This window comes from Ornithodoros turicata, chromosome 2 (assembly GCF_037126465.1).
Source record: "Ornithodoros turicata isolate Travis chromosome 2, ASM3712646v1, whole genome shotgun sequence".
Lineage (NCBI taxonomy): Eukaryota > Metazoa > Arthropoda > Arachnida > Ixodida > Argasidae > Ornithodoros > Ornithodoros turicata.
In genome coordinates, this window is record NC_088202.1 from 23,543,776 (window position 1) to 23,568,768 (window position 24,993).

The 24,993-nt window shown below is 43.3% G+C and overlaps 1 protein-coding gene across 1 annotated transcript in view; it reads right to left on the reverse strand.

Annotated features, from left to right (window-relative positions):
* Window positions 1–24,169, reverse strand: part of LOC135385237 (glycoprotein antigen BM86-like) — a 152,062-nt gene extending 127,893 nt beyond the window's left edge. Inside the window, exons 1-3 of the mRNA XM_064614439.1 lie at window positions 23,875–24,169; window positions 17,376–17,450; window positions 17,138–17,206 (exon numbers count right to left, since the gene is read on the reverse strand). Of these exons, the coding sequence (XP_064470509.1) occupies window positions 17,138–17,206; window positions 17,376–17,450; window positions 23,875–24,154 (424 nt within the window). The 5' untranslated portion in view covers window positions 24,155–24,169. The remainder of the gene's footprint in view (window positions 1–17,137; window positions 17,207–17,375; window positions 17,451–23,874) is intronic.
* Window positions 24,170–24,993: the final 824 nt, after the last annotated feature.

Sequence of the window (24,993 nt, forward strand, 5' to 3'; positions counted from 1 at the left end):
TCTCTACGGTCTTAAGAAGGATATCAACATTACCTGTCAAGGCACAGCATTCCATATCGCTTTCAGTAAGTACAACACTCCTCACAGCAGTTACCATTCGTGTTGGGAAAGCATGCTGAAGTTAGCTCAGGCAGTGCATCCAGAACTGTGAGTCAGGTTCATAGAGAGCACTTGGTGAGAGGGACAGCAACAGTGTCCAGTTAAGACTCTCCAGGAACTTTGCACAGGTTTGGGGGTCACAAATAGTTTTGATGGAAAGCAGGGTGTGTGAAACACTGACCTCTGGTGGATGAATTCTTGTTATTTATAACCAGGTACCCATGTACAAGTAATCTGTTGCAGGAAATTGCTAATGAATCTGAGTGTCTTTTGTGGAAACAGGTTGTAACTACCTTTCTATCCACCCTTCATAGTTGCCCTAGCAAAAGCAAATATGTGATGCTGTACACCATACCTAATGCTAGCACACTAATTGCTTCGAGTGTTCTCAGGCTTCTGAAATGGAGCTGCCTTGTGCATACGCTGTGCCATGTCGGCAAGAACATAAATCAGATTGCCCTTATTTTTTAAATTGACCCTTCAGTGCTTCATGTGACTGCAAGAATGTTATCCCCTAAACAATAGGCAATAAGAATGATTTCTGCAATGTATTGAGCTTTGTAAAACAACAACTTTTTTTTAGAATATATTCCAAAAGCCGGGTGACGACCTCATAATCTAACGTCCTTTACTGTAAACATCGCTCAACACAACCATTAAAAACAGAGCGTAAACGTTTTGCCGCCTATCCGGGTGGCATCATCAGTACACGGTTACACTCTTCAACCCGTACCTTTTATTGTAACTTTTAGAAACATGTAACGCCTATATAGACGTAGATCTCGATATTTCTTATAGGTTACACCACTGTAACGTATATTTAGAGGTTAAAAGCGACGGAAGTCATGTCATTACAACAGCAATAGAAGTTACATCTCGGAAAAAACAAAAACAACGCGTTGTAACTTATAAACGTACCCTTTACTCCGACACCGTAACTTCTAAGCAAAATCTCCGGAGGTTATTTCTTTGTTATGTTCTTTTCGTCTGTTTTTGTTCTGTTTTGCAGCATAATGCCGCGTTTCAGCCTCCCATTCGAGACGAGAGTTGCGAATCTACGTACACGTTGTTATTTTGTATCTGTTTCAGCGTCATTTACGTCGAGTAAATATTATGAATGCTGTATAAATACGGATTGTAAGTTTGCAGTCTTGCATACTGTTAGCATGTTTCTTTCTACAAGGTGGAAAACCATCGCCAATGCCGCAAGCACCAAGAGTTCGGCACTTCCGACAGTTTCGATTTCGCTGCGTAGTTAAGCCTGGTCTAGCCACACCGATGGCGGTTTCCTTGAAATGGGGAACGTTCAACGTGCGTCCGTTGACAGGTGTAATCTGTTTTCATCGGTGGTTTTGCCCGTCGATTTACCTCGCGTTTATCATAGCATCGTCAGGAACAACATAAATACGAGATGTCGCTAAGAAACAAGGATATTTTCGGTGTTCTGAGAGGAAGGTGTGAGTGCGAAGATTGCAAAGAATACAAACGTCATTCACCGCAGCTGAAGTGCCTATATTGTAGCCACAGCCCTGGTTCACACAATAAGCTTCATACACTAGGTAAGTGTACATTTTGTGCTACGTACGTGCATTATTTTGATAGCAAGAGCTGTTAGCGCGTGTTGTGATTATGGCAAGCATTTTGTGGTCCTGCATGTGAACGCCACTTACGCTTGCTACTTTTCTGCCCTCAATTGGTCGCCAAGTCGATACACCGGCGTGCATTTTTTGAGCTGCGGATATATCCATAGAGAACACGTGTATCTATAATTCGCGGCTTCCTACTTGTTGTATTCTTACGATATTCTAAGGCTCAGTCGTGGAGTGAACGCCTTCCCGCATTTATGCTGTTCTCTCAGCGTACCTTGTGCTTTCTACGGATGTAATTCAGCAAAACATTTTTTCGTCGACACTGCTGCTAAATGAAGCTGTCTGTTCTTCGTTGTTGCAAATAGAGGCACTCAACGCAACAAGTTTTATCGTATTGCTGGCCTCCGATTTCATCTATGTAACGGTCACGGCACATTTCGTACATAATTGCTGCTAGGTATAATGGGCTGCTGATGTTTGCAGATGGAGCAGAATTAGATGCCGTAAAAAAGGCCGTCTCTTGAGGCTCAGGCAGGCTCCAACAGCTCCCCATAGAGCCCATAGTTTGAGATAATTCACACAACACTGGGCACACGACCAATGAGAGTGCAACGTTGTAGAAATTATGCAATGCCAGTCGGCCAATCAGGAGTCTTAACTTTGGCTGAGCTTTCGGCCGGTTCTGGCTACCATCGACTTCTACCGGATTTTACGCCTACCGCCGTTACCCGATATTCAAAATAACTGAAGCTTCTTTTGGCTAAAAGAAATATTTATTTGACACAAAGCACTGATTCAAAGATCTGATACACGGGTGGACTGTGAATACAAAGTCCACTGCGTTGTTGACGCACTGTAACTAAGTTCGAACTTGAAGCAAAACGAACACAGCCCTCGAAATCCGACACGGCCCGAGCGTGTTCTTCACTCTCCAACCGCTCCAACTCACGAAGCATTCCAGTTCCGGACTTGATAGACTGTTCGTGGGATAGTAGTCGTGTCCAGGAACAGCACAACACACGTTGAATCACATCGACGCACGAATAAAGCAGCGAATACTTCTACAAACTGTTCCACCGATTGACATCACCGAAACACGGAACACAAGAGGACGCCGTGCCGGCCGATTTTATGATGAGCATCTTCTTTCGTTGCTTGCAGAGCGGAAGGCACTTGCGTGGCACGTAATCGTAAACCTGTCTTTGTTGCGAGTCCTCAAAATCCAACGGCGCCCGAGGGCGTTCTTCACTCTCCAACCGCTCCAACCCACGAAGCATTCCAGTTCCGTAGTTGATAGACTGTACGTGGGATAATAGTCCTGTCCAGAAACAGCACAACACGCGTAGAATCACAAACTGTTCCGCCAATTGATATCACCGAAACACGGAACACAAGACGACGGACGCCGTGCCGGCCGATGCGAGCTATTTCGAAACTATGCGGAAACTGTTGAAACGGCCGCCGGGACGGTGCACGCACATGCGCGCGTAGAAAATGCGATTTCAAAACATTGTCGACCAATCGGAGCGCGCACGCAGTCTAGGCCAATGAGCTTGCAACGTTGTAGATTGGCGTAGTGGTACATACTCTACAGCCGCATCCTCGGTTACCTGTGGAGGACTGGCTCAGGTGCCACACGACACGTGGATAGAAGAAGGTATGTGATCGTTATTTATTTATTTTTTTCTTTTGGCATTTGTGGTGGCGCTTCCCTGCTTGAAAGGTGTTCCATAAAGCTCTGAGTAGTGCTACAGGCTACCTGCCTTCCAGGTTTACTGGCTACCTGCTTATTTACTTCATCTCAGGAAGTTCTTCGAGCGGAGGGCAGTGACTGGAGGGCTCATCAGAAAGCGGCATATGCACAAATAACATTTTGAATGGTTCCGTAAATGTTGCTCTCAATGCCCAAACTTGTGTTCCCAGGATCCCACATGCAGGTTCACAGGCCGTCACCTGCGCAATGGCGCCTCACACAAACTCTTCTCAGAGCGCCTCCCACGCTGATAACGCAGCTGTCAACCAGCTTCTGATACTATTCGAGGTTACCTTGATAATTTGAGTTTTCTCACAGATCTGATGTTCATTATGCCTGAGTCATACAAAACCCCATGTGATTGGCTGCCCTAGCTGCGTGCACAGCTACTAATGTAGTGTCTCTGCATTACTCTACACTCATGTTTCCCAAGGTTGTGTGCGTTTTACGTAATACTGTGTCTTTTGCGCTCGCCTCTGCAACACGAATGTGGAATAAATTTTTTTCAGCTGCAATTTTCTGGTTTGTTGTGTCTTTAGCTTAGCAAAAATAAGTCAATTGTTCTGACTCGCTGGCTTTCTGCACATTTTTGTGCATTACTTCTTACTTAAAGATCGTTTTTCTTTCCATATATCTTTGGTAAAGCGAGCATGGCTTCTCCTCACGTCAGAATCACACTTGTGCACCATGTATTCAGCATGTGGCCTTTCAAGTGTTCGCAACGTCAATTGTCATACAAGACCTCTAAATAGACTCCTGTTTTTGTAATATATATATGTGCAAGATCTCCTTTTCTGTTGGTGCATTTTGGTACCTTGGTGTGTTCTGTAAATGTCTGTCCATATGCGCACAATGTACAGGGTGTTTATTTTTATTCGCATCAGGGCAGCGCTCAGTTGGCAGGCGGGTTATGTTAATTTTGGCTAATTAACCCATCCGTAGTTACAAACATATCCGACATTTCCTGACGCACGTGTTTGTAACTACGGATCAGTTAATTAGCGAAAATTCACATAACACACCTGCCAAATGAGCGCTACAGAGTTGCGAATAAAAATAAACATCCTGTATAAAAAGCCACACGTTGGCGTAACCTTTACGGGCAAGTTCTGAATTGAAGGCCGTAGCCTCTAATTAGCGAGTGTCTTTGTAACTTTTATAAAGGGTACTGCTCAGAGGGTACTTGGTAACTTCTGAAATAGAGGGTAAAATATTGCGATTTTTTACCCTTTACTAAAGGGTACCGAGTTAAGAGTGTACAGGCTGAAGCACCACGCCTGATAAAGCAGGACTCTAATAACTTTCTAGGGCCCCATCGCTAGTCATGTGCAAAGGTTACTGCACCACCAAAATTAAAGATATGTCCCTTAGGCTAGCAATGATAGACTAATTCGGTCCTGGTTAGTTAAGCTGACCATTAGTAGCCCTGGCAACGTCCCTTATGTGCTCTTTAAGTCTTGTCCCAAGTCTTTTGTCTATCTCGCAAATGTAGGTTGCATCACATTCTGTGCACTCAACTTGATATGCACAGTCAAAATGCCTGATGGGCACAGTGCCCTCCAAATGGCGTATGAAACACGTTGGATGAAAGGAATGCGCACCACCAATTTGACTCCTTTGATGTTGTTTTTGATTGTTCTGTGTTGTAGGCATGATGCCACCTGGATTGGCAACGAAACGTTTACTCTCTTTGTTCTTAATTGTTGTGTTGCGGTGTTCTCAATAAAGGATTTTACATTATGAACTTTGTTTGAATGATGATTAATGAATTTTACATTATGAACTTTGTTTGAATGATGATTAGTGGCGAGCTTCATACCCTCGGCCAGTACTCTAACAATTGCTTGTGGTAGTGTGGCGAAATGGAATAACGAGCCTTGTAAACAATTTACTTGGCAATATATTTATTTATCTCTCATAGGTTGAAGAACCCAGTGTTTTGTTACATAACGGAGGGGCATGTCATCATACAAGACCGGTCACCAAAAGTCCTTGCTTTTGACTGGATTAAACTGTGAAGCGATTGTAACATAACAAATGCTGCATGGTGGCGATATGATAGGTTCTCCTCACGAGTTGTTGCCATGGTTGCGGTTAGTTGAGAAACTGCATATCCAGTTAATGGCAGCAGGATCAAATTTTAATTAGGCTAGTTTGGCCAACACGCGAGCATAAAGCACAGTGTCAAAAGCGCTTACAAAATAAAAAAAAAAATACTGCATCTACGTGGACCCAGAAATCAAGACAGTTTAACATGCTGTGAGCGAATTCGACTACGTTAGTTTTGCCTGAATACCCTTTTCTAAAACCATGCTATAATTTAAAAAAAAATGATGGACCCAACATGGTTCACAACATGGTAGTATATGATGTGCTCCATTAGTTTACAGGGAACCCTAAAAGGTGGAGCTGGTTGGTAGATAGAAGGAGCATAGTGGTCACCTTTTCTGAAGACAGGAATTAGCTTGAGACCTATGTCCTCGACTCAGACACATACAAAGCACCTTTCACACAGATTAACGCATCTTCGTTCCTGCTCTTTCACCTCCAAATGTTCATCGCTGTTGAGTGGTCTGTCATTCTTGTAATGCAGATTGGAATAGAAATGCAGGTGCATAAGGGATGCTCTGAAAGAAAAGCGTTTCGTTTGAGTCCTCTTAACGTCTCCGAAAACGAAAACAAACTTCACAGTGACTATTCTTCTGAAATGAGCTATCCCAGAATGAAAGCAAAAAAATATATCTCGCCATATCATTGTATCCAACTGAGACCTGGCACTTGAAGTGAATAATGGCAGTTGAAGATGATGATGATGATTCAATTTAATGATGCATAAGCAACTCGGGCTATAGTGCGCCAAAACCATGGTAAAACTGATGGTAGTTAAAAATCAGACTATGATACTAAAATATCATACTTGGTTGGTTGGTAAATTGAGATATAGACAAAAACATGATATGATATAAGCAGTTGAAGAAAAGGCAGAAACAATTGTTGCCATTGTGTGACTGATGTCGAGTTTGCCACAAACAGGTGTTGTATAATAACGTACGCTAATATGCTGTAGCATATAAAGTACAACGATACACACACTCAATATGTGGTGGATACGTGAAACCAATACATGTATGCTTACATTTCAAACTTTATTGAAAAAGGCAGTCCAAGTCTGTCGGATTTGTCAGACTCGATACAAAGCCAAAGCACTGCAGTGTGGAATGACTGTTTCATCTTTCGAAAGCAGAGGTGCAGCCACCACGACGCTTCGTCATCTCAATGCTTCAGAGCGGCATAGCCTAGTAAGAAGCCATAAGAAGGATCACATAAGGATAACTGGGTTGAAAAAGCGGAGGGTTCTGTGGGATGCGTAAGAAAGCATACGCGTTACACAACAGCTACGAGATTGATCGGCTGCACTTGCATGGTTTTCAGTGCGTAGACTTTGAACTGAAAAATAAATGTGCTAACCTTGTTGAAACTACTTTTCCGTCAGGACCACACGAGAGCACACTTGGTTTCTTTAGATGAAGGTTTAGGTGACGGTATCATGAGGTCCCGATGCTCCTTTGAGATGCAGCAGACAGAATTTCGCTGAGGCGAGTGACTGCCGTTGCGGTTCGTTGCTTCGCAGCAGATCAAGAACAGTACACCGCAATGATAGGTGAAATGTTCAGATTATGGCGAACAACTCCAACACCAACTGAATGACCCGAAAAATGCAGGATGAGCCGGGAGTCACACAACTTCGAAGTTCGCAAGCTCGTCGTCATACGGCATCCATTATAGCTGACCGGATATGGAAGCATATGGAACGCCGTGCACAGATTGAAAAGAAAATCATAGGTCAAACCTATTGTAGGTGATAAATGTAGGGTATATTTTTCTTTTTGAGGCTCTGTATCAAAAACATTATCATATAAATTCCATTGCATGAAGGAAACTGACAGGTATTGCATGACCACGTGACGCGTTTGAGCCAATTATGGGTGTTGGCAGTGGCCCTCGCGTTGACGTCATTCTGATGGTGGGCCGGGGTGGATATTCTATATAAGCGTATGTTTTCTCGGTTTGACGCTAGGCGTGCTGCACTCGGATGAAGTCGAATGTTTAAAATTCGAGTTTAGAGAAGCCGTGGGGTTTTAATGCATTAATTTTCGCATGGAGAGTCCTTGTTGGGCGCTTTATCGACTGCAAGTACGAAAGGGCTCCCAGAGTCCCAGGTCAGAGTCCCTTTAATAAGTGTATTCTGGTATGAGTCCCATATTGTAGCTGAATACTCCAATTTTGGTCTTATATATGTTACATACAGCATTCTTTTCCAGTCAGTCGGGGACTGTCTGAAGTAACGTTTGGTATATCCCAACTGGTGTTTAGGAGAAAGTAGGACATAGTTAATATGGGTTGACCATGACAAGTTAAACGTTAGGTGAACTCCTTGGTATTTATACGACCTTACATTTTCTAGCGGTGATTCGTTAATGTAGTATTGAGGACAAGGTGAGCGTGAGCGTGTAAAGCGCATAGACTTACATTTGTTAATGTTACGAGGCATTCCCAAAGTGTGGCACCATATACGAACATTATTGAGGTCACTCTGTAAGACTGAACAATCGACGGCACATGCGATTTTACGATATATGACGCAGTCGTCGGCGAATAAGCGAATTGTGGACGCGACTGACATAAGGAGATCATTTATGAAGATGAGAAAGAGACGTGGTCCTATAGGACAGTGCCTTGTGGAACACCAGACGTGACAGCTGATGCTGATGATGAGTAACCGTTGGCGTACACAAACTGCGATCGGTTAGTAACAAACGCTGTGATCCATCTCAAAACAAGTGGATCAAGGTTTAAGGTTTCTAACTTTAGAAGCAGGAGATAACCTCCTGCTTCTAAAGGGGAACCTTATCAAACGCTTTGGCGAAGTCTATGAAGATGGCGTCAGTAGCATAACCAGATTCCATGTTGTTTAGGGTGTCGTCAGTAAGGCAGAGAAGTTGGGACACACAAGAAAAATGTTTCCGGAACCCATGTTGTAGTGAGGTGAAGTAGCGGTTGGACTCTAGATATGTTATCACATCTGTGAAGAGAATTGTTGCTGGTATACACGTGAGTGATACAGGACGGTAATTTGTCACTGCCGTTGCGAATAAGAATGACCTTGCCGACCTTCCAGTCATCTGGTACCCGCCCCGCATCCAGTGACTGTTGAAAAATTTTGAGAAGGAAAGCACTAGATATCGATTTGCTATTCTTTAGCAACTTAGCGTTAATGTTATCAATGCCACACGACGAAGTGTTCTTCAGTGACTTAATTACGTTAATTATGCCGTCGTTGTCAAATATTATGGAATGCATAGGAAAATAATCTCTGGATACGGGTCGACTCACATTTTCGGAGGAGTGAGGAGTAGAAAATGACGCTGAGAAGGCTTCGTTTAATGCATCAGCACAGTCAGCGTTGGGAAGTCCTGCCCGGCACCATCTATTACACGTGTCTCGTTCAGTTGCTTCGGGCTGATCTGACTCCAGAAGCGTTCTGGATTAGTTAGCAACAGTTGTGGAAGCACATTGAGAGTGTAATTATCTCTGGCATCGCGTAGTCAATTTCTATATAATCTCTGACAATCACAATATTTCGGCCACCTGCTAGGGCTATTCCGTTTCCGTGCAGCCAGAAATAATCTATTTTTTTTTCTTATTAGCGAGTGACCGCAAGGACCGACTGAACCATGGGCAAGTGGTGCGGGTCCTGATAGACATTGTAGGGATGTAAGAATCTGCGAGTTCGTGTAGCTTCTCTCTGAACAAACACCAATTTGTATTCACGTCTCTTGACTCGAAGCCGTCAAGAAATGCTCTAAGGTAACTCGACAAAAAAAATTGTTAATTTCTTCGTACTTCCCCTTATCGTACAGCCGTATCGCCTTGCTAATCGACTGTCGATTATCGTGTGGCGTATCTAGTTCGCATACTATCACCTTGTGGTCGCTTACTCCGTCAAGACAAGTAATAGATAGCACCGACTCAGGGTCATCTGACAATAACAAATCGAGTCAAGAACAACAATCATGAGTGACCCTAGTAGGGAAGGATACAAGTTGTGTTAAAGAAAATGTCTCACATAAATTCACAAACAACTCGCAACAATTCCCGCTAGCATTACATTCATTAGCATTACAGCAATACATTCTGGCGCTAACCATTTGATTTCAGGAAAATTGAAGTCTCCAAAAAAGAATATGGGGTATTTCTGGAAACGTGAATGCACTGAAGCCGATACGTCATGGAGCTCATTACTAAACTCAGGGGGAGTACCAGGTGCGCGATAACAGGTGCCGATTATTATGTGCTTAAACAAACATTGTACTAAGACCCAAACTGTTTCCAGTTGATTGCTCTCTGGAATTCTTGAACATTGGATACTCTTATTGACTCCAATCGTCACCCCGGCGCACCACGTGCGCCACGGCGCTCAGCTCTATCACAACGACAGACACAAAGAGAAGAATGTGGCAGTATTTCATCGTCACTTATGCTATTTGTTAGCCATGTTTCCGTTAATACAATTATGTTGCTTTCACATGTTTCAATTAAAGATGCTATATCGTCCTGCTCCGGCAAGAAACTACGAACATTAGCATAAAGCCTTCAGGCAATTTTTATTATCTATGTGGACATGTGGAGCTTGACGAGACATGCTCAGAGATTGCTATGAACTTAACAAAGTGACCTTGTTTTGTTTCGGATCGAACGTATAACATTTGTCATCGATATACAGCTTATTATGTCGCAACTTGTATTTACAACGTTCAGCTCTCGCAAATGCCAACAGATGTCCACGGGCAATTCGTACATTCTTTGAATAGTCACCACTGACAGCAAATGGTGTGCCCTTAAGAGGCCATACCAGTCGGGGAGCAACTCCGATTCACGATTTTCCCGATTCTAGATGGCGCCACGCTCGTCCTTATCACGCTGTTCGCCACCGACTCACGAAACAATCCCCATTGTGCATGGTTGACCTCGCGAGTTTAAGGCGGCCCGCGCCCTCTGCGCTGTTTGTCGAGTGGTAAAGTGTCGGACTTTGCCACGAAAGGTCCGTAGTTCGATTCGAGACATTCACGTCTTTTTGCTTGTCTCCTATTGCCACATGAGTACTTTCACATACATATTCACATTATTGTTTTCACAAGTCACTACCGCCTGTACTGACTGATTATGAAATTTTTAGTTGCTCTTCGTATTGTTTTACTAGAGCATACTTACTGTATGCCGACGTACAAGTGTGATCGGATAGTACGGATGCCGGTATCTCGGAGGCTCTCAATTGGATCTACCAGCGGCTGTAAATTAGGCTATAAACATTGCCTACACACAGCGCTTACAATGCCAGTGTGGAAAATCTGCTCGAAACGGTATTCCTTTTTTTTTTCTGCACTCGCTTACATAATAATAAGAATAATAATAAATAATAATAATAATAATTTTACTCAAGAAAGCAAACTACAAATATAATAAAACAGGCCCGTCTAAGCGGAAAAGCTTGTGGCACTGGGCCTGAAGCAGTCAGCGGCATACAGTTTGACAGTACATGAACATATAAAGGTACTACATCCCATGATAAAGTTCCCGTAGCGCTTTTTTTAGTTTGTACTTGGATTCCAAAGAAAAACTGTCGAAGGGGAGCTCATTAAAGATACGAGGTAAATAGCATTGCCTGCGACAAAGTCCATATTTTGTGTGTGAGAAATGCACAACAGGGCAGCATTCGCTAACCGGGGTCCTATATGAGGGGTCCCAAAAATGTTTTTACAACATGCAATTTATCTTTATAATAACTCTATTATTCATGTAAAACTGACATTTTGATATGTATATTTCTGGTAAGTAAGCATTATCAAATATCTGAATTCATTTACAAGGCGTGTGTGCAAAAGACTTCAAAATTTCCGTCGTAGAACAGACTTCTTATTATTACCCGAAAACTTCAGTAACATATTTGAAAGGCTCCTTTCCTCCATGTTCTCCTTTCTTTTTCTTTCACTTTATACCCGCTCAGAAAAATGATGTCAGTCGACAACCCCAGTGACAGGGGACTGCCTTTCTTCCGGTGTCCGAGTTTGCAAAACCGTACAAAGGGGGTGAAGGGCGATAAAGGCTTGGGGTCGACACACTGAAACCAACCAAAAAAGATATGGGAAGGTCGAGCGGCAAGGCCTTGCAGCGGGAGTCGCGATATTCCCAACACAGTCTTTTTTCTTTTTCTTTTTTTCCTGAACGCCAAGAGGAATGATTCCACAAAAAATAAAAGGACACATTGTAGAAAAATAACTATGGTCACCTGACAACATAACAGCTTCTTGTTTGAGTGTGGCAAAAAAGTACAGTTCGGCCTCCTTATTATGTGGGACAGAATAATATATGCCTTCTTTTCTTTTTTAAGAATAATTTCTGAATCGTAAATTTTTACTCCAGATTTCGTTGTGTTGGATGCTGAAGTCTCAGTTAATTGAATCTAAACTTCAAAACGTGAAATTCGTTCGTGGAAAAGCTGAAGAACGGGACACCATGAGAGCCAACTTTATGCGTATTTTAGGAAAGGGAAATTTTCTGTTTCCAAAGTGCTGTCCGTTGACAATACAAAAAAAACATCTGCTGTACACCTAACATTTTATTAATATTCGCGTTGCTCCACACATGCGCATTGCTTAGAACTCAGTTGATGTTGACGAAAAAAATAATAGGGAGAAATAGGAAACTCAGTAACATGCCTCATACCCTAACGACCCTCGTTTTGTGGTTGTACCAATATAGCAGCTGTCTATGAACCAATCAATGTCAATCCGTATTACAGGTCACTTCTTTTTATTTAGTTATTTTTTTCCTATTCAAAGAACTACCCGTGAGGTACCGCGTTAGCATCGTACCAGCTCGTTGTGTGTGGTTTTCTGTTGGATGTAACGGCTCGTTGTGTGTACTGACTTATGGATGTATCGGCCAGAAATGGAAGTAAAGTCTCGTTGGATGTAACGGTCGTTTGTGTGTAAGAGCAGGGTGGATGTAACGACTCGTTTTCGGATGTAAGAGCATGATGGACGTAACGGCGCTTTGGATGTAGTGGCACGGAATCGCTCTAACCTAGGTTCCCACCTGGGACGATTTTTCCGTATCCCGGAAATTACAGGAACGCCGTTGTGAACAGCTGAGGAAACGGATCATAGCCGATCAAGTGCTATCACATTATTTGTTTAAATTGGGAGACGGGATTTTTTTAAATTAACATGCATGCTAATGCACAGGAAAACCACTGAACAAGGAACATAAATGCGGTTACACCCACTGCGCCGGTTGCGTTGCGCCGATTACATCTGTTCTTTCTGTTCCTCTCTCGCAAAGTTTGCTGAGTGCAGACAATGCGGTAAGATTAGGAAGGGATTCTCCAACAACAAATAAATATTGACTATGACACGAGGTGATTCATCACTGGTGATTTTCCAAGGTCCTGCTACCTTCTACTTATTTCTGGCAGATCTGTAAGCCGCGTTCTTTTATAAAGGGGAGTACTACAGAATACTGAGCGCAATGACACATAACCTTCTGTATTCGTATCAATGAAATAAACGCAAATGCCCACAATCCTGAGGCTCTGACTTCACGCTCGTTGAACGTGGATATCGTCGGACGTAGTTCCCAACTCAACTGGAATACTGGTATTTTGATATATAGTTCTGTTTTGTTGTTGGTGGCGGTCAGACAATGATGTTGTAGTTGTTGTCTCATACTTTCTGTGTTGATGAACCGTATTTTCAATGCAATCAACCGCAATGAAACACCTGAATAAGTGGGTGTAGAGCTTTTATAACCCATAAACATCGGCCCAGAAAAAGATGCAAGGACAACTGTAACACCTGTGTCTGACTGACAGTAGAGAAATACTATAGAATCCAGCGAACGATATCGCTAGCGAACTAATGCAGCAAACTATGTATATCCATTTTATGTTGCTTATTGAATGGAATGTAGATTTAACTACTCATTATTAACACACAAAAAAAGAAAAAAGCACCCTATGTCTCCCAATTTCAACAAATCCGCAAAGCGAACGATAACATTCGGTCGGCTGTGATGTATTTCATCGGCTGTGTAGATTTCAGTTCTTACTTGCGTCTATATTCCAGGGGCTTTTAATGCACAATTATCCTCACTTTACCCACCACACACTTTCTTTTCGTAGTAAACATATTGTATTTTTCATATTCGCTGGCTAGTCTATTTGCGTGCACCAAATGCTATGCATTCCAGTTATTTCATTTCTAATACAATAGCCACAAAACTTTTTCATAATCTACACCATCCCATTCAGTGGTCATTCACTGGAGTGCTCACCCGGTGTCTCTTTGGCCTTTCCATTTTCAGCCTTCTGACAGTTCGGCGTTATGATTTTTTGGTCTTTTGGCTGTCGGCCTTCTGATAGTTCGGCGTCATGATTTTCGGCCTTTTGATAGGCTCAATCAGCCTAAATAAATGCATTGCATTTAGCAACAGCTATTAAAAAAATGAAAAAAAAGGAGAAGGAGGAAGCTCCTAAAACCCTTTGAACTCCATCTTTATGTATAAATGAACAAGATAAAATCAAAGGAACTTGACGCGCGACGAGGTCTCGGAGCAGGGTTTCCGTCTCACAATTGCGCTGATTATTACACGGAAAATTCAGTACTATATTTTTAGACACTCATTGGTTTTCACAGGGTACTTCACATTACATTTACACCAGACCTTTCGTTCAGCGTAGACACTAGTTCAGCGGAGAATCCCCAGTGACCCAGAGCTTTTCCTTATCTTCCTCAGAAGGCCTCCCTTTGTGCGTCGTGCAAAGACAGACGGGTACAGGTTTTGGGTCGTCCAACGTGCAACTAGCAAGGATTGTCGAAAGATGGAAAATCCAGCGAACCGGTCTCGAAAAATTGGCCGTATCTCAAAATAACGTGATCGAAGTCCCCGGCCGTGGCAAAATAAACTACTGTAAATAAATGTTATCTGGCTGTTTCTGCGCGGAAACTGCCAAAGCCCACTTAGACTTAGACCTAATAATCAACTAACTAACGTGCTGTTCCGTCGCGTCCGTTTCATTTACCTCCTATTTCTTAATTTTATTTATTTATGTATTTTTGGAATAGCAAGCCGACGTCCCGGTTGGCTGACCTTTAGCCCGTTTTTTTTTCCCTTTTCGTCTAATAAATATATCCCCCTCCCCCGTCGTTGGTTGTCGTTGATTTTCCTTGCTACGCGAACGTGAATTTGGGTTCCGGAAAAGACTGTTGCTCATTGCGTGGGCGGAAATAATTGTGCAGCGGCCGCTTGATCGATTTTTCTGATTGGTTCACGTGGAGCGTTCATGAAAACAAAGAAGAAAATAATAAAGATAAAAATAAAAATAAATCGATCAATAAAAGAAAGAAAGAGAAACAACAAATAAAGCTGCAGTTCTAAGTACCGTTATCCTAAGAAACATTTATCTGTGTGTAATCCGCTTGCTGGCTGTTTCAACATTACGAACATTACAGGGCAGTCCTGTTGAACGTTACTGGAATGTTTGTGAAGTCGGCCTTCCACTAACCGTAAATACGAGAGATTCTCGTTAGCCTCATGAGACGGTTGACTGAGCAAGCACAAACCCGAAACGGCAAAATCGAGCAAATTGACGTTTCATGTCAAGCTAAAAAAGAAGAGGCACGTCTCCCCCCCCCCCCCCCCCCCCCCCGACAATGCTGGCTGACGATAATCCCTTTACGGGCAGCTAAGGAAGCTTTTGTTCTCGTCTCCAAGGCCGTGCGCGCCGCATGGTCGGCGGATGGATACGGTCAAACTGTTCCGCGCGGTTTTTCCTGTGCTACGGCTAGAGGGCGACACAGAATGACGCGGTTTACGGGGCTTTGAGGCGGTATTTATCCGTACTCACGTTTCATGCTTTTTTATAAAAACGGAAAGTGGTAGACAAATAAATTTGATGTCTATCGGTTCCTGAAATATTTCCAGAGAAAGTAAATGGAAAGTTTTTTTTTTGAAATGGCTATAGAACTTTAATAAAACCTGTTCAAAGAGGGAGGAGAAAAATTATATGTTTTTTTTTCGCATTCGTGACGTCTCCGTAAAATACATACGACATATATGAGAAATCCTGTAGCGTAAGTATTTTCATCTCGTCTTCCTCTTTATGATGAAAGCACCCGCGTCAAAATCTGCGCGGCGGTTACCGAGAGAAAGTATAAAAACTGTTCCATTGGAAATACATTGGGACGGAGAGCTGGTATGCCCTCTTAAGCCATGTGCTACATTCCTAACACTTTAGTCCTGACGTTATCACCATACGATACCATGTTATAGTTTTCGTATTAAATTCTCCACTAAATAAACTATTTTTTGTTAACTTTACTGTAATCTGTTGTCCACCTCTTATTATTTTACTTTTATTCAACTTCGCAGCCGTCTGATATCGCAACCTCTTTAACCTATATATATATATATATATATATATATATATATATATATATACACAGGGAGTCCACGCTAAGTGTGAACAGATTTTTTTTAAATATATATAACACTTTTTCCAAGATGAAATCAATTGCAATATAGCATATGCTAAAGGGTACTCCCTAGCAGGGCACTAGCAAAGTCCAAAGGCAATGTCTTAGTTAACTTTCATTAATCAACTTTTTAATTATAAAAGCTACAAAGTTGTCCCAATGAGAACAACTGTTCCTTTCGGTCACCAGATATCGTAGCCGTTTTCAGAACAAAAATCCGTTCGATAGATCGCCCGCAAAAAATTCGTGAAGGAACGCCGTTTTTTTTCTTTATTTTGTTCATTGCGCTTCTTAGAAGACGCGTCTTTCTTTCACCCCTAATGTGAGAGGGAGAAAGAGCACACTATCGCCTCTCGCGTCCTGGAAAAAGATTAAAAGGAAACAGAAAATGCAACCCAAAATAAGGCCAGTTCCCATAGTGTCACCCGATACATTTGTTTTTGTTTTGTTTCCACAAGTTAAAGCTCATCTTCGACGCATGAGGCGGCACGTTGCATTTTCTGCTTCCTTTTAATCTTTTTCCAGGACGCGAGAGGCGATAGTGTGCTCCTTCCCCCTCTCCCGTTGGGGATGAAGGAAATACGCGTCTTCTAAGAAGCGCAATGAACAAATAAAGAAAAAAATGGCGTTCCTTCAGGAATTTTTTGCGGGCGATCTATCGAACGGATTTTTGTTCTAAAAAGGGCTACGATATCAGGTGACCGAAAGGAACAGATGTTCTCATTGGGACAACTTTGTAGTTTTTATAATTAAAAAGTTAATTAATGAAAGTTAATTAAGACATTGCCTTTGGACTTTGCTAATGCCCTGCTAGGGAGTGCCCTTCAGCATATGCTATATTGCAATTGATTTCATCTTGGAAAAAGTGTTATATATTTTTTTAAAAAATCTGTTAACACTTAGCGTGGACACCCTGTATGTAATGCGTAATCTCTGGTTCACGTGATTACTGCAAATTTGTCAACCAGGGAGCTGGCCTATAGCAAGCTCAAATGACACGAAAAGACGTCAGATTAGATAAAGAAATTATATCACAGCGAGGTTGTGCGCTTTGTTAACGTGTAGAGAATTATAACCGATAACAACAATTTTACCATGCTCACCAATTTGTGGTTTTCCTTCTGTTGTTGACATCACCTGTAGGGTTGGCTGTGTAGGTGATGCCGGGTCTGCTGATGGTGATATGATAAAAAAAGGGATGTGAGTCGCGACGAAGTCAGCTGGCTACCTCAGGACGCTTACACACAGAAAATACAAACAGATAAACAGATGGGCTGCTAAATTCAGAACAAATCTCGTCGTTTTTACGTACATGTAATAACTCGACATAAGGATATTTACCCTGATGTGAACTTGTTTCAGCTGTTGAGGAAGCGATGTCACCTGTAACAGGTGACGTTGTTGGTTCTGTGAAATCTAAAAAAGAAAAGAAAACTAAACAATTTTTATTTCAGATGTAATTGTTTTGCCTCTTTTCTCAGCAATACACAGTAGTCGACGATGTGACGTGTTCCACGTCGACCTACACCAAGCTACAAGCTGTAACGGTACGCGCAGCTCCATGTGCTTCGCGGTGTGCCCCTCTTGGCACGACGCCATTCGGTGTTCGCGGAAGTAAAGGAAAGCTGGACCTCCTAAGAACTAGTGCTGAGGAAATTACACTTGAGGAGACATGTTGTATTTGTTAAAATACCATCGGGGACTAAAAAGAGTATTTATTTTATTATTTGTTACGTTTCGTCTTACAAATCAATCTCATTGAAAGACCCAGAACGCAAAAAATAAATGCCGCCAGTGAATATTACGTGCTTCCACGGATCTTCGAAAGAACGCACAAAACTTCGAATTCTGCGTGAGTAGATGACACCACAGTAAGCCCTGGCTTTCGTCTCCTAGCAACAGCGCGCACACCTTCCCGTTCTCCGCTCACCTTATACGACTGCCAGTTATTGTGTGAGGAGACGGAGAGCGACCTTGGACAAGCAATGTTGCTAGACGAATGGCAGGTTCGCACATTGTCACGTCATACTTCTGAAAACTATTAATTATTCCTTTTGTGATTCAGTGTTAGCACAGCGAAGCGACTGTGGCTACGAGCGGCGTACGGACGTGGATAGGTGGACAGAGGACAGCAAGAAGGAGTGGAGGACATGGGGCTTATTCCTGGGCTGATTTCAAGGGAACTTCGCAGACTGGAAGGTCTCCGGATAAACCTAGAGATAATCTCAGACAGCACCGCCGGTGGTAGGATTTGAAGCCAACACCTCCCAGTCTTCAGCACGACCTTGGCTACCACCTGCGGAAGCTTTTATCACACGTAGAAAAACTATTTTCGTACAATACAGCTTGCGACACGCAGCTTACAATGACATAAATTGAATAGGATTCCGAAGACACGAGATTTAGTCTACAGTGGCACTTCAATCACACACTGGCCATTACTGTCCACTCTTGATCGGGCTCCCACACTCTGAAACGAGACTTGCAAGACAGCAAGCCGAAACCTGTTTCTTCATCGTGATGGAATCATGATGGAATTTTCTTGTTGTGTCCACCAGTAGGTACCTGCTCACGTACTGTACAGTGCCGTGCAGTACAGGCTGTGCCAACGTGCATGCACTATAGGTCGAAACGAAGCGCGTGAGAGACCATCCAGGTTGGCTCGACTACAACAACTGGATCGACGAGTGCCTTCGTCATACCCTCTGTGGCGTTGAAAGTGGAGTTCGTTTGTCCCATGCGACATCGTCGACAGCAGCTGAACTGTACGCTCTGCTCATGGCTATGGAATATCTAGCGTCGGCTCACTCACGGACCAAGTTGGTGATTATCTCGGATTCCCACGCTGCTCTGCGGTCCCTTGTGTATGCAGCAACTACCAGTGCTGTCAACCTTGTAGTTGCTGATGTTATAAAGCTACACGCAGAGGTGGTGGCTGCTGGACACGACATGTTCCTTCAATGTATTCCAGAACACTGCGGCATACCTGGGCATGATGCGGCGGATGCTGCGGCACGCAGAGCACATCAGAAGCGTGCGTCACGACTCATCTATTTCAGCAAGTCCGACCTAAGGCCATGTTGACTGCTTTGTGTCGCCAACTGGCTGAGGCACAATTGGCTCTCTGGCAGGGACCGCCCCTCGGTGCTACACCGCGTTGACCCGGAGCTTGCATCTACTTTCCCGACATCGTTCACTAGGCCTTTTGCGTCACTTTACCGCCACCTCCGCCTCAACGTGCCCTACAGCCGACGTCTTCTCCACAAGCTTGGAAAGGCCGTGTTTATCTGGGACACAGCTGTCGTTGTGTAAAGACAAGATTACCTGAGCGTCGGTACAATGTGTCGGCAATGTGGCTGTGATATCTTGTTAGGTGGTTCTAAGATAAAGGAGAGGTTTCGCGAGGGTGGAGAGAGTGAAATTTTGTAGGCTTTTTGATATTGAAAAGGCGGGAAGGGCCGCGCTAGTAATTCGTCTATTGGTCTTTCTGGTCTTACTGGTCTTTCGTGCAGGGAGAGGGTATTCCTCAGGCCTTTTAAGCGTATCTCTCATGTGTAATAATTATTTTTGTTGGTGCGCTACCTGTGTGTGTTGTTCGTCTTCTCGTCTTTCGCTTTAGCGCTTTTAATTCGTGATGTTTTATGCTCTCGACAATCAACTCGACGTCTTACGCACAAAAAGGCGTACGCCTCCCGCTTTCAACAGATCAGGGGAGAGTATAATCTTACACAGGAAGATGGTTGAATAGGAACGTGTCATGCGGTGAAGTTCTGTTCTAAGAGTGCATGAGCCTGATCCAGGCTATCGAATCAGACAGGTGCAGCTACTCCGTGGTGTATCATCTATTCTTTATACACGTCGTATTCCGCGATGGACGTTAAATGCTGTGTGCCGAGCCCTGAGGTTTCACTGCAACTACAGAACCCTCAGGTGGCCGAGCACCGTAGCGCCGCTGATGAGGGTACCGTCTTAAGAAGTGGGAGGAATCAGGTGTTAGCCACCAATTGGAACCAATTCGAGCAAATAGTGCGCAATAGATACATCGCTGAGGAACGCGCGTCAGTGTAGCGACAATCTCTTCCGTTTTGCCGTAGTTCTTTGTTCCAGGCGCTGCTGCGCTAGTAACGAAGTACCAAGCATGTCAGACAAGGGCTGTAAATGCAGCTGTACAACTACACACAACATGAACCTTGTTCTCTGACATGTCATTTACTTCATTACTGTCGCAGCAGCACCTGGAACGAAGAACTCCGTCTGAGGAATACCAATTATTCCCTCACCGAGCTTTGTTCTTCCCTTTATTACGTTATACTTGCTCTTTGCTTCTAATTCGTTCTTCGAATTCAGATATCCTTAATCCTGATTTGTCCGCACAAACCTTTTCAGCGAAGGAATACGTAGAACAACGCACCGCAGAGCTGAGCCCACTTCTAGTGACTGACCTTTCCTTATCCATTTAATAAACTACCATACCGTCGACCCACCTCTAGCTCACTTTGACACGACGGTCAGGCAGCGAGCCGGACGGAAAGGCTTCTGATTCGAGGATTGAGGGAGCAAGCGCTGCATTCTCATTGGTCGTGTGCCCAGTGTTGTGTGAATTTTCCTATACTATGGGCTCTATGGGGAGTTGTCGAGAGCTGGCAACGCTACGAACGGTAATGTGAGAACTGTATTGCCATCCAACGGCGGTAACATGGACTACGGTTCCCAAGTCGTCCATGCATCTCTCTCTGAAAGAATTACCTGATATAACAACGTTTTCGTGCTCTTTTTTTTCTTTCTTTTTTTTCAGAGTTTGGGAAGTTAAGACTACGATATTCATTTAAGTAATACTTCGTGAAGTCATCCACAACAGTATTTGGACGCCGTTTATTCCTGCATGGATGTCCTAGACTTTGCTCATCAGATCATTTCATCAGATTGCTCAGCACATACGCAACCTATTCACTTGGGGCTTTCGCTGCCTTTCTCAGAGATCACGGAGGAACATCACGGTACTGAAGTTTCGGAATCGACCAGGATGGATGCGATAGTCCCTTTAAGTGTACACAACAATGCTTTCGTTTGTCTCAAATTTCTTCAATGAGGAATTAGGCCCACCCAGTCTTTATCCCAGTTCTACGGGTTCGTGGGCTCTGGCCCGTCTCTCCTTACGAGTGTTTTTATAAGCTTGATTTCCTGGAAATCAGGCTTTTGTCCACACTCGTGGAAATGCATGCCAGGTGGCCCGAAGGCATACTTTTCAATAAAGCATTATTCTCATTTAGTCATGCATTAACGCAATGTCTCACATAGTATTTCCCACAACTAAAGGCGACTTTGTGAGACATCTCATCCCATCGTCATTCATGTTGTTGTTGTTGTGTAGGCAACACCCACAGTATACGGCATGTACGTACGTGTTGTATCGCACACTTGCTCTTACGGTTAGGATCTTATTTTCTTCGTAGTTTTATTTCCCAAGGAAACAGGAAGTACAAAAAAAAGTTGCGCAAAGCAGCTTGGTAGCATCCGTACGCCCTTATACCAGCGTAGCTGCGGGAAAAGGAAAAGAAGAGTACAGTTCATGGCTACGGTCACAAGGTCAGACTCTACAATGTTGGATTCAAAAGAATGCGTGTGCATTCGTGCAAAATGTTTTTTCACTGCACTTCTGGACATAATATATGTTGGTGACCCATATGTTGTGGTATGCCTACCTAGATTTGCTAAATCTCGAACTTAAGAAATAAGCACGTCACTCGCAAAACGTAATGTCTTATCGAGAACAAAGTTGCACACGTTCCGTACCCGCAGAACACTAAGGTCACTCAAAGGGGGTGCCGTATGTGCGGCGCATGGAAAGTTTGCAACGCAGCGAATAACTTTTTTTTTTTGTTAAGGTGAGTCTCTCTCTATGTTTGTAGCACTTGTACTAGTCCAAACTAAGTGACAATAGCACATGTGTGAATAGAAAAGACTATTACAGACCATCAGCTAGACAGCGTTTGGTAACGTTAATTGTCAACTAAACATGAGTCCCGCGACGCGAGATAAAGTATTACATAAGAACTGTACATGGTAATTCCAGGACATATCATGCGCAAGGTATACACCTGGAATTTTCACGTGATCTACAAGATGGATCGCTGAGTTTCCAATGTAGAGCCGCTGGCCCACATCTACCTTTTCATTGTTTTATCATCATCTCATCATATGTTTGCACTTTTTGTGTGTGATCGTACTGGGGCAGCCAGTTCGACTTCGTCGAAACTTACATCCCCATTTTTTTCTTTATCACATCACCATCACCACTACCATTTTATTTCTATACAGCGAAATACTATAGCTTTGGTTACTTGCATTGATCTTTAGGTAGTTATTGTTGGACCATTGATCAAGTTTAACTAAAAAAGAATTAGGACTCGTAATAAGTTCAGCAATGTTAGGTGATAAAATAAATATGCTTGAGACAATTGATGTTCTGTGGCTGGAACACATAGTAAGGACAAATACATACAACGCCCCAAGTGCCTAATCCTGTAATCCAGAAGATGTGGGTTCGAGTCCTACAGCTGGCTAACCTTTTCAGTGGCTTCCATCTTTCATCATAAATATGCTTGTCTCATCAACATAAATTATGATTTTTTTTTGTTTTCATATACATCTACTATATCATTAGACAGATCCTACATGCTCACGAAAATTCATACTATACCCCTGCCTCCGCCCATATCAAAGGAGCATCTTCGAGTGACCACTGTCAACGCTGCTTGATAGAGATTTTGAAGAAATATGTAAACGTGGAAATAGAACTCACTATGGCTACCTGTAAGTAGGAGTATAGCTCCGGCGCCTTGAGTCCTAGATTCAGCACCAGTAAAGATGTCTGTCCTAGTAAGCTATTCTTTCACGATCTCCATATTTTTTTTTTTTTTTTGCGTGTACATATCCGTTCATCCATGATCAATGTCCCTTTACTCGTGAGTGGGATTTTTCGCCATTACATTGTCATCGTAATGCCACTGAATTTAGAAGCGAATTATTGATAAAGCATTGAACTTCGTTCGTGATTCTCGATTGCCCAGCCAACTCTCCTGTTCTGCTCAAACAGAAACGCCTATTTTGGAATTTCCACTGTAATTTCTTTTTGGCGATGGTGCTAGTGGTGCTCACTACATTTTATTTCCTAGCGATGCTCTTCAAAAAGGTAAATGAGTCACATTTCTTGCAAATATGCATTCAACCTTTCGCGCGCCTCGTTGCCTGCATATCTGCACAACGCGCCAGACAACCGGATGTTCAATGTGATCAGTCTCCCACGACGCTCCATTGATCGACTGACTGAGAAAAGACGTCCCCGCATGGCCAAAGCCCTGGTCATCGCAACTAATAGCAACCTATATTACCTCATCATCGTAAGCAACAAGAATTAGCCAAGGCAGGTACCCGTTTGATTTCTTTGGCCATGGACCACTGACATTGGCATGGGATCATTAAAATAAAGTTGTTGTTTTCTTTCATTTCTTTGACTATATTACCTTATCGTTCACGAACATAGGAGATGCTTGCGTTGTTTTCCTCTATTTATAGCACAAAATAAGATAACAGCCAGGGCCGGCGTCTCCTTTTGGCTTCCAGGACCCCAATCTTGAACGCGGACATAGCAAGCGTTAGCGTTACCTCTAAAGTTGGCGCGCTCCAAACGTCATATGGCAGTACGTGAAAACCGTCTTGGTAGGCCGATATTTTCCATCACCGTTGAGATTGGTCCGTATTGTTCCGGTCCGAGATTGGTCCGGTACGTTTATTGCCTACACTGCACATCTATTTTAACAAAGCAATGGTTCTCTCTCACCCTCACTGGTGTCATTCTCACGGGTAAGGTCTTCCGGAATGACATTTGCACCGTAGCGACGACTCTCTTGCGGCGTTTCCTCAGGAGAGAAATCCTCCTTAACTTGCCTCGTTATGCGTCCGCGCGATATCCTCGAAATGCGAAGAAGAGACAGCGAACGCATGTTACTGTCAACTTCTGTTGCGTCCACCGAAAACTGTTTGACACAGCAAAGGAGAACGATGGCGGCAAAACACAGCGAAAGCACAACACTTCGATACATGGCACAATCACAGTACATGCCCACTGCGCTATCTTCGCGTATGATGCTCTACCGGGAGCACGCTATCAGGAGCTTGATGACTGCCGGTCACCATAGCGATTATCGTTAAAACGAACATTCCATTCATACGACGTACGTGTACGTGCACACATGCTGCCGGTACATACAGGGTCTTTCACCAGAAGCGATAAAAATCTCTAACTGGCGACGTAACCGCCGGGGTATTGTAGGACATTCGGCAATTGCCTTCTGGAAACTTTTGCCGCCATTGCGGAAGGCTTTGGACAATTTTTAAGGATAATAATTGTTTTTTTCAATCGAACTTTCAAAATTGCCAAGCCAACTTTTTTTTTACAGAAATATGAAGCCCTCCACGAATAACCGTAGACCCAACAAAGGATGCACAGTATAGCAACCGAAATAGTGCTGCTTTAACCCCGCCTTCTCGATTATCGCAAAAAAGCGCCCGCGAGAGGTGCAGCGATAGGAGGAAGTGTCCCTGCCTTCTTTAGGTTTGCTGATATTTGCGCTTTGTCCTTGGTTCCGCGGACAGCACTTTTATCGGAAGTAGCTTCCCAGGTAAATTCTTTTTTTTTTTTTTGTGACTGGCAAATGTGAATGGAACAGGGACCTATATCTCATGAGTTATTTGTGATAAGACGGTCGTCACCACCATCAAGGTCAAAGCTCGGAAAGACAGGTAATACAAGAGGCGGGAACACTTCCTCCTATCGCCGAAACTTTCGCGCGCGCGTTTTCGCGACAATCAAGCAGTCGGGGCTAAAGCAATGGTTTTACTAACTTTTTCGACTATTTCTGTTGCTATACTGTACACAGTTTTTGTTGGGTCTGCGGTT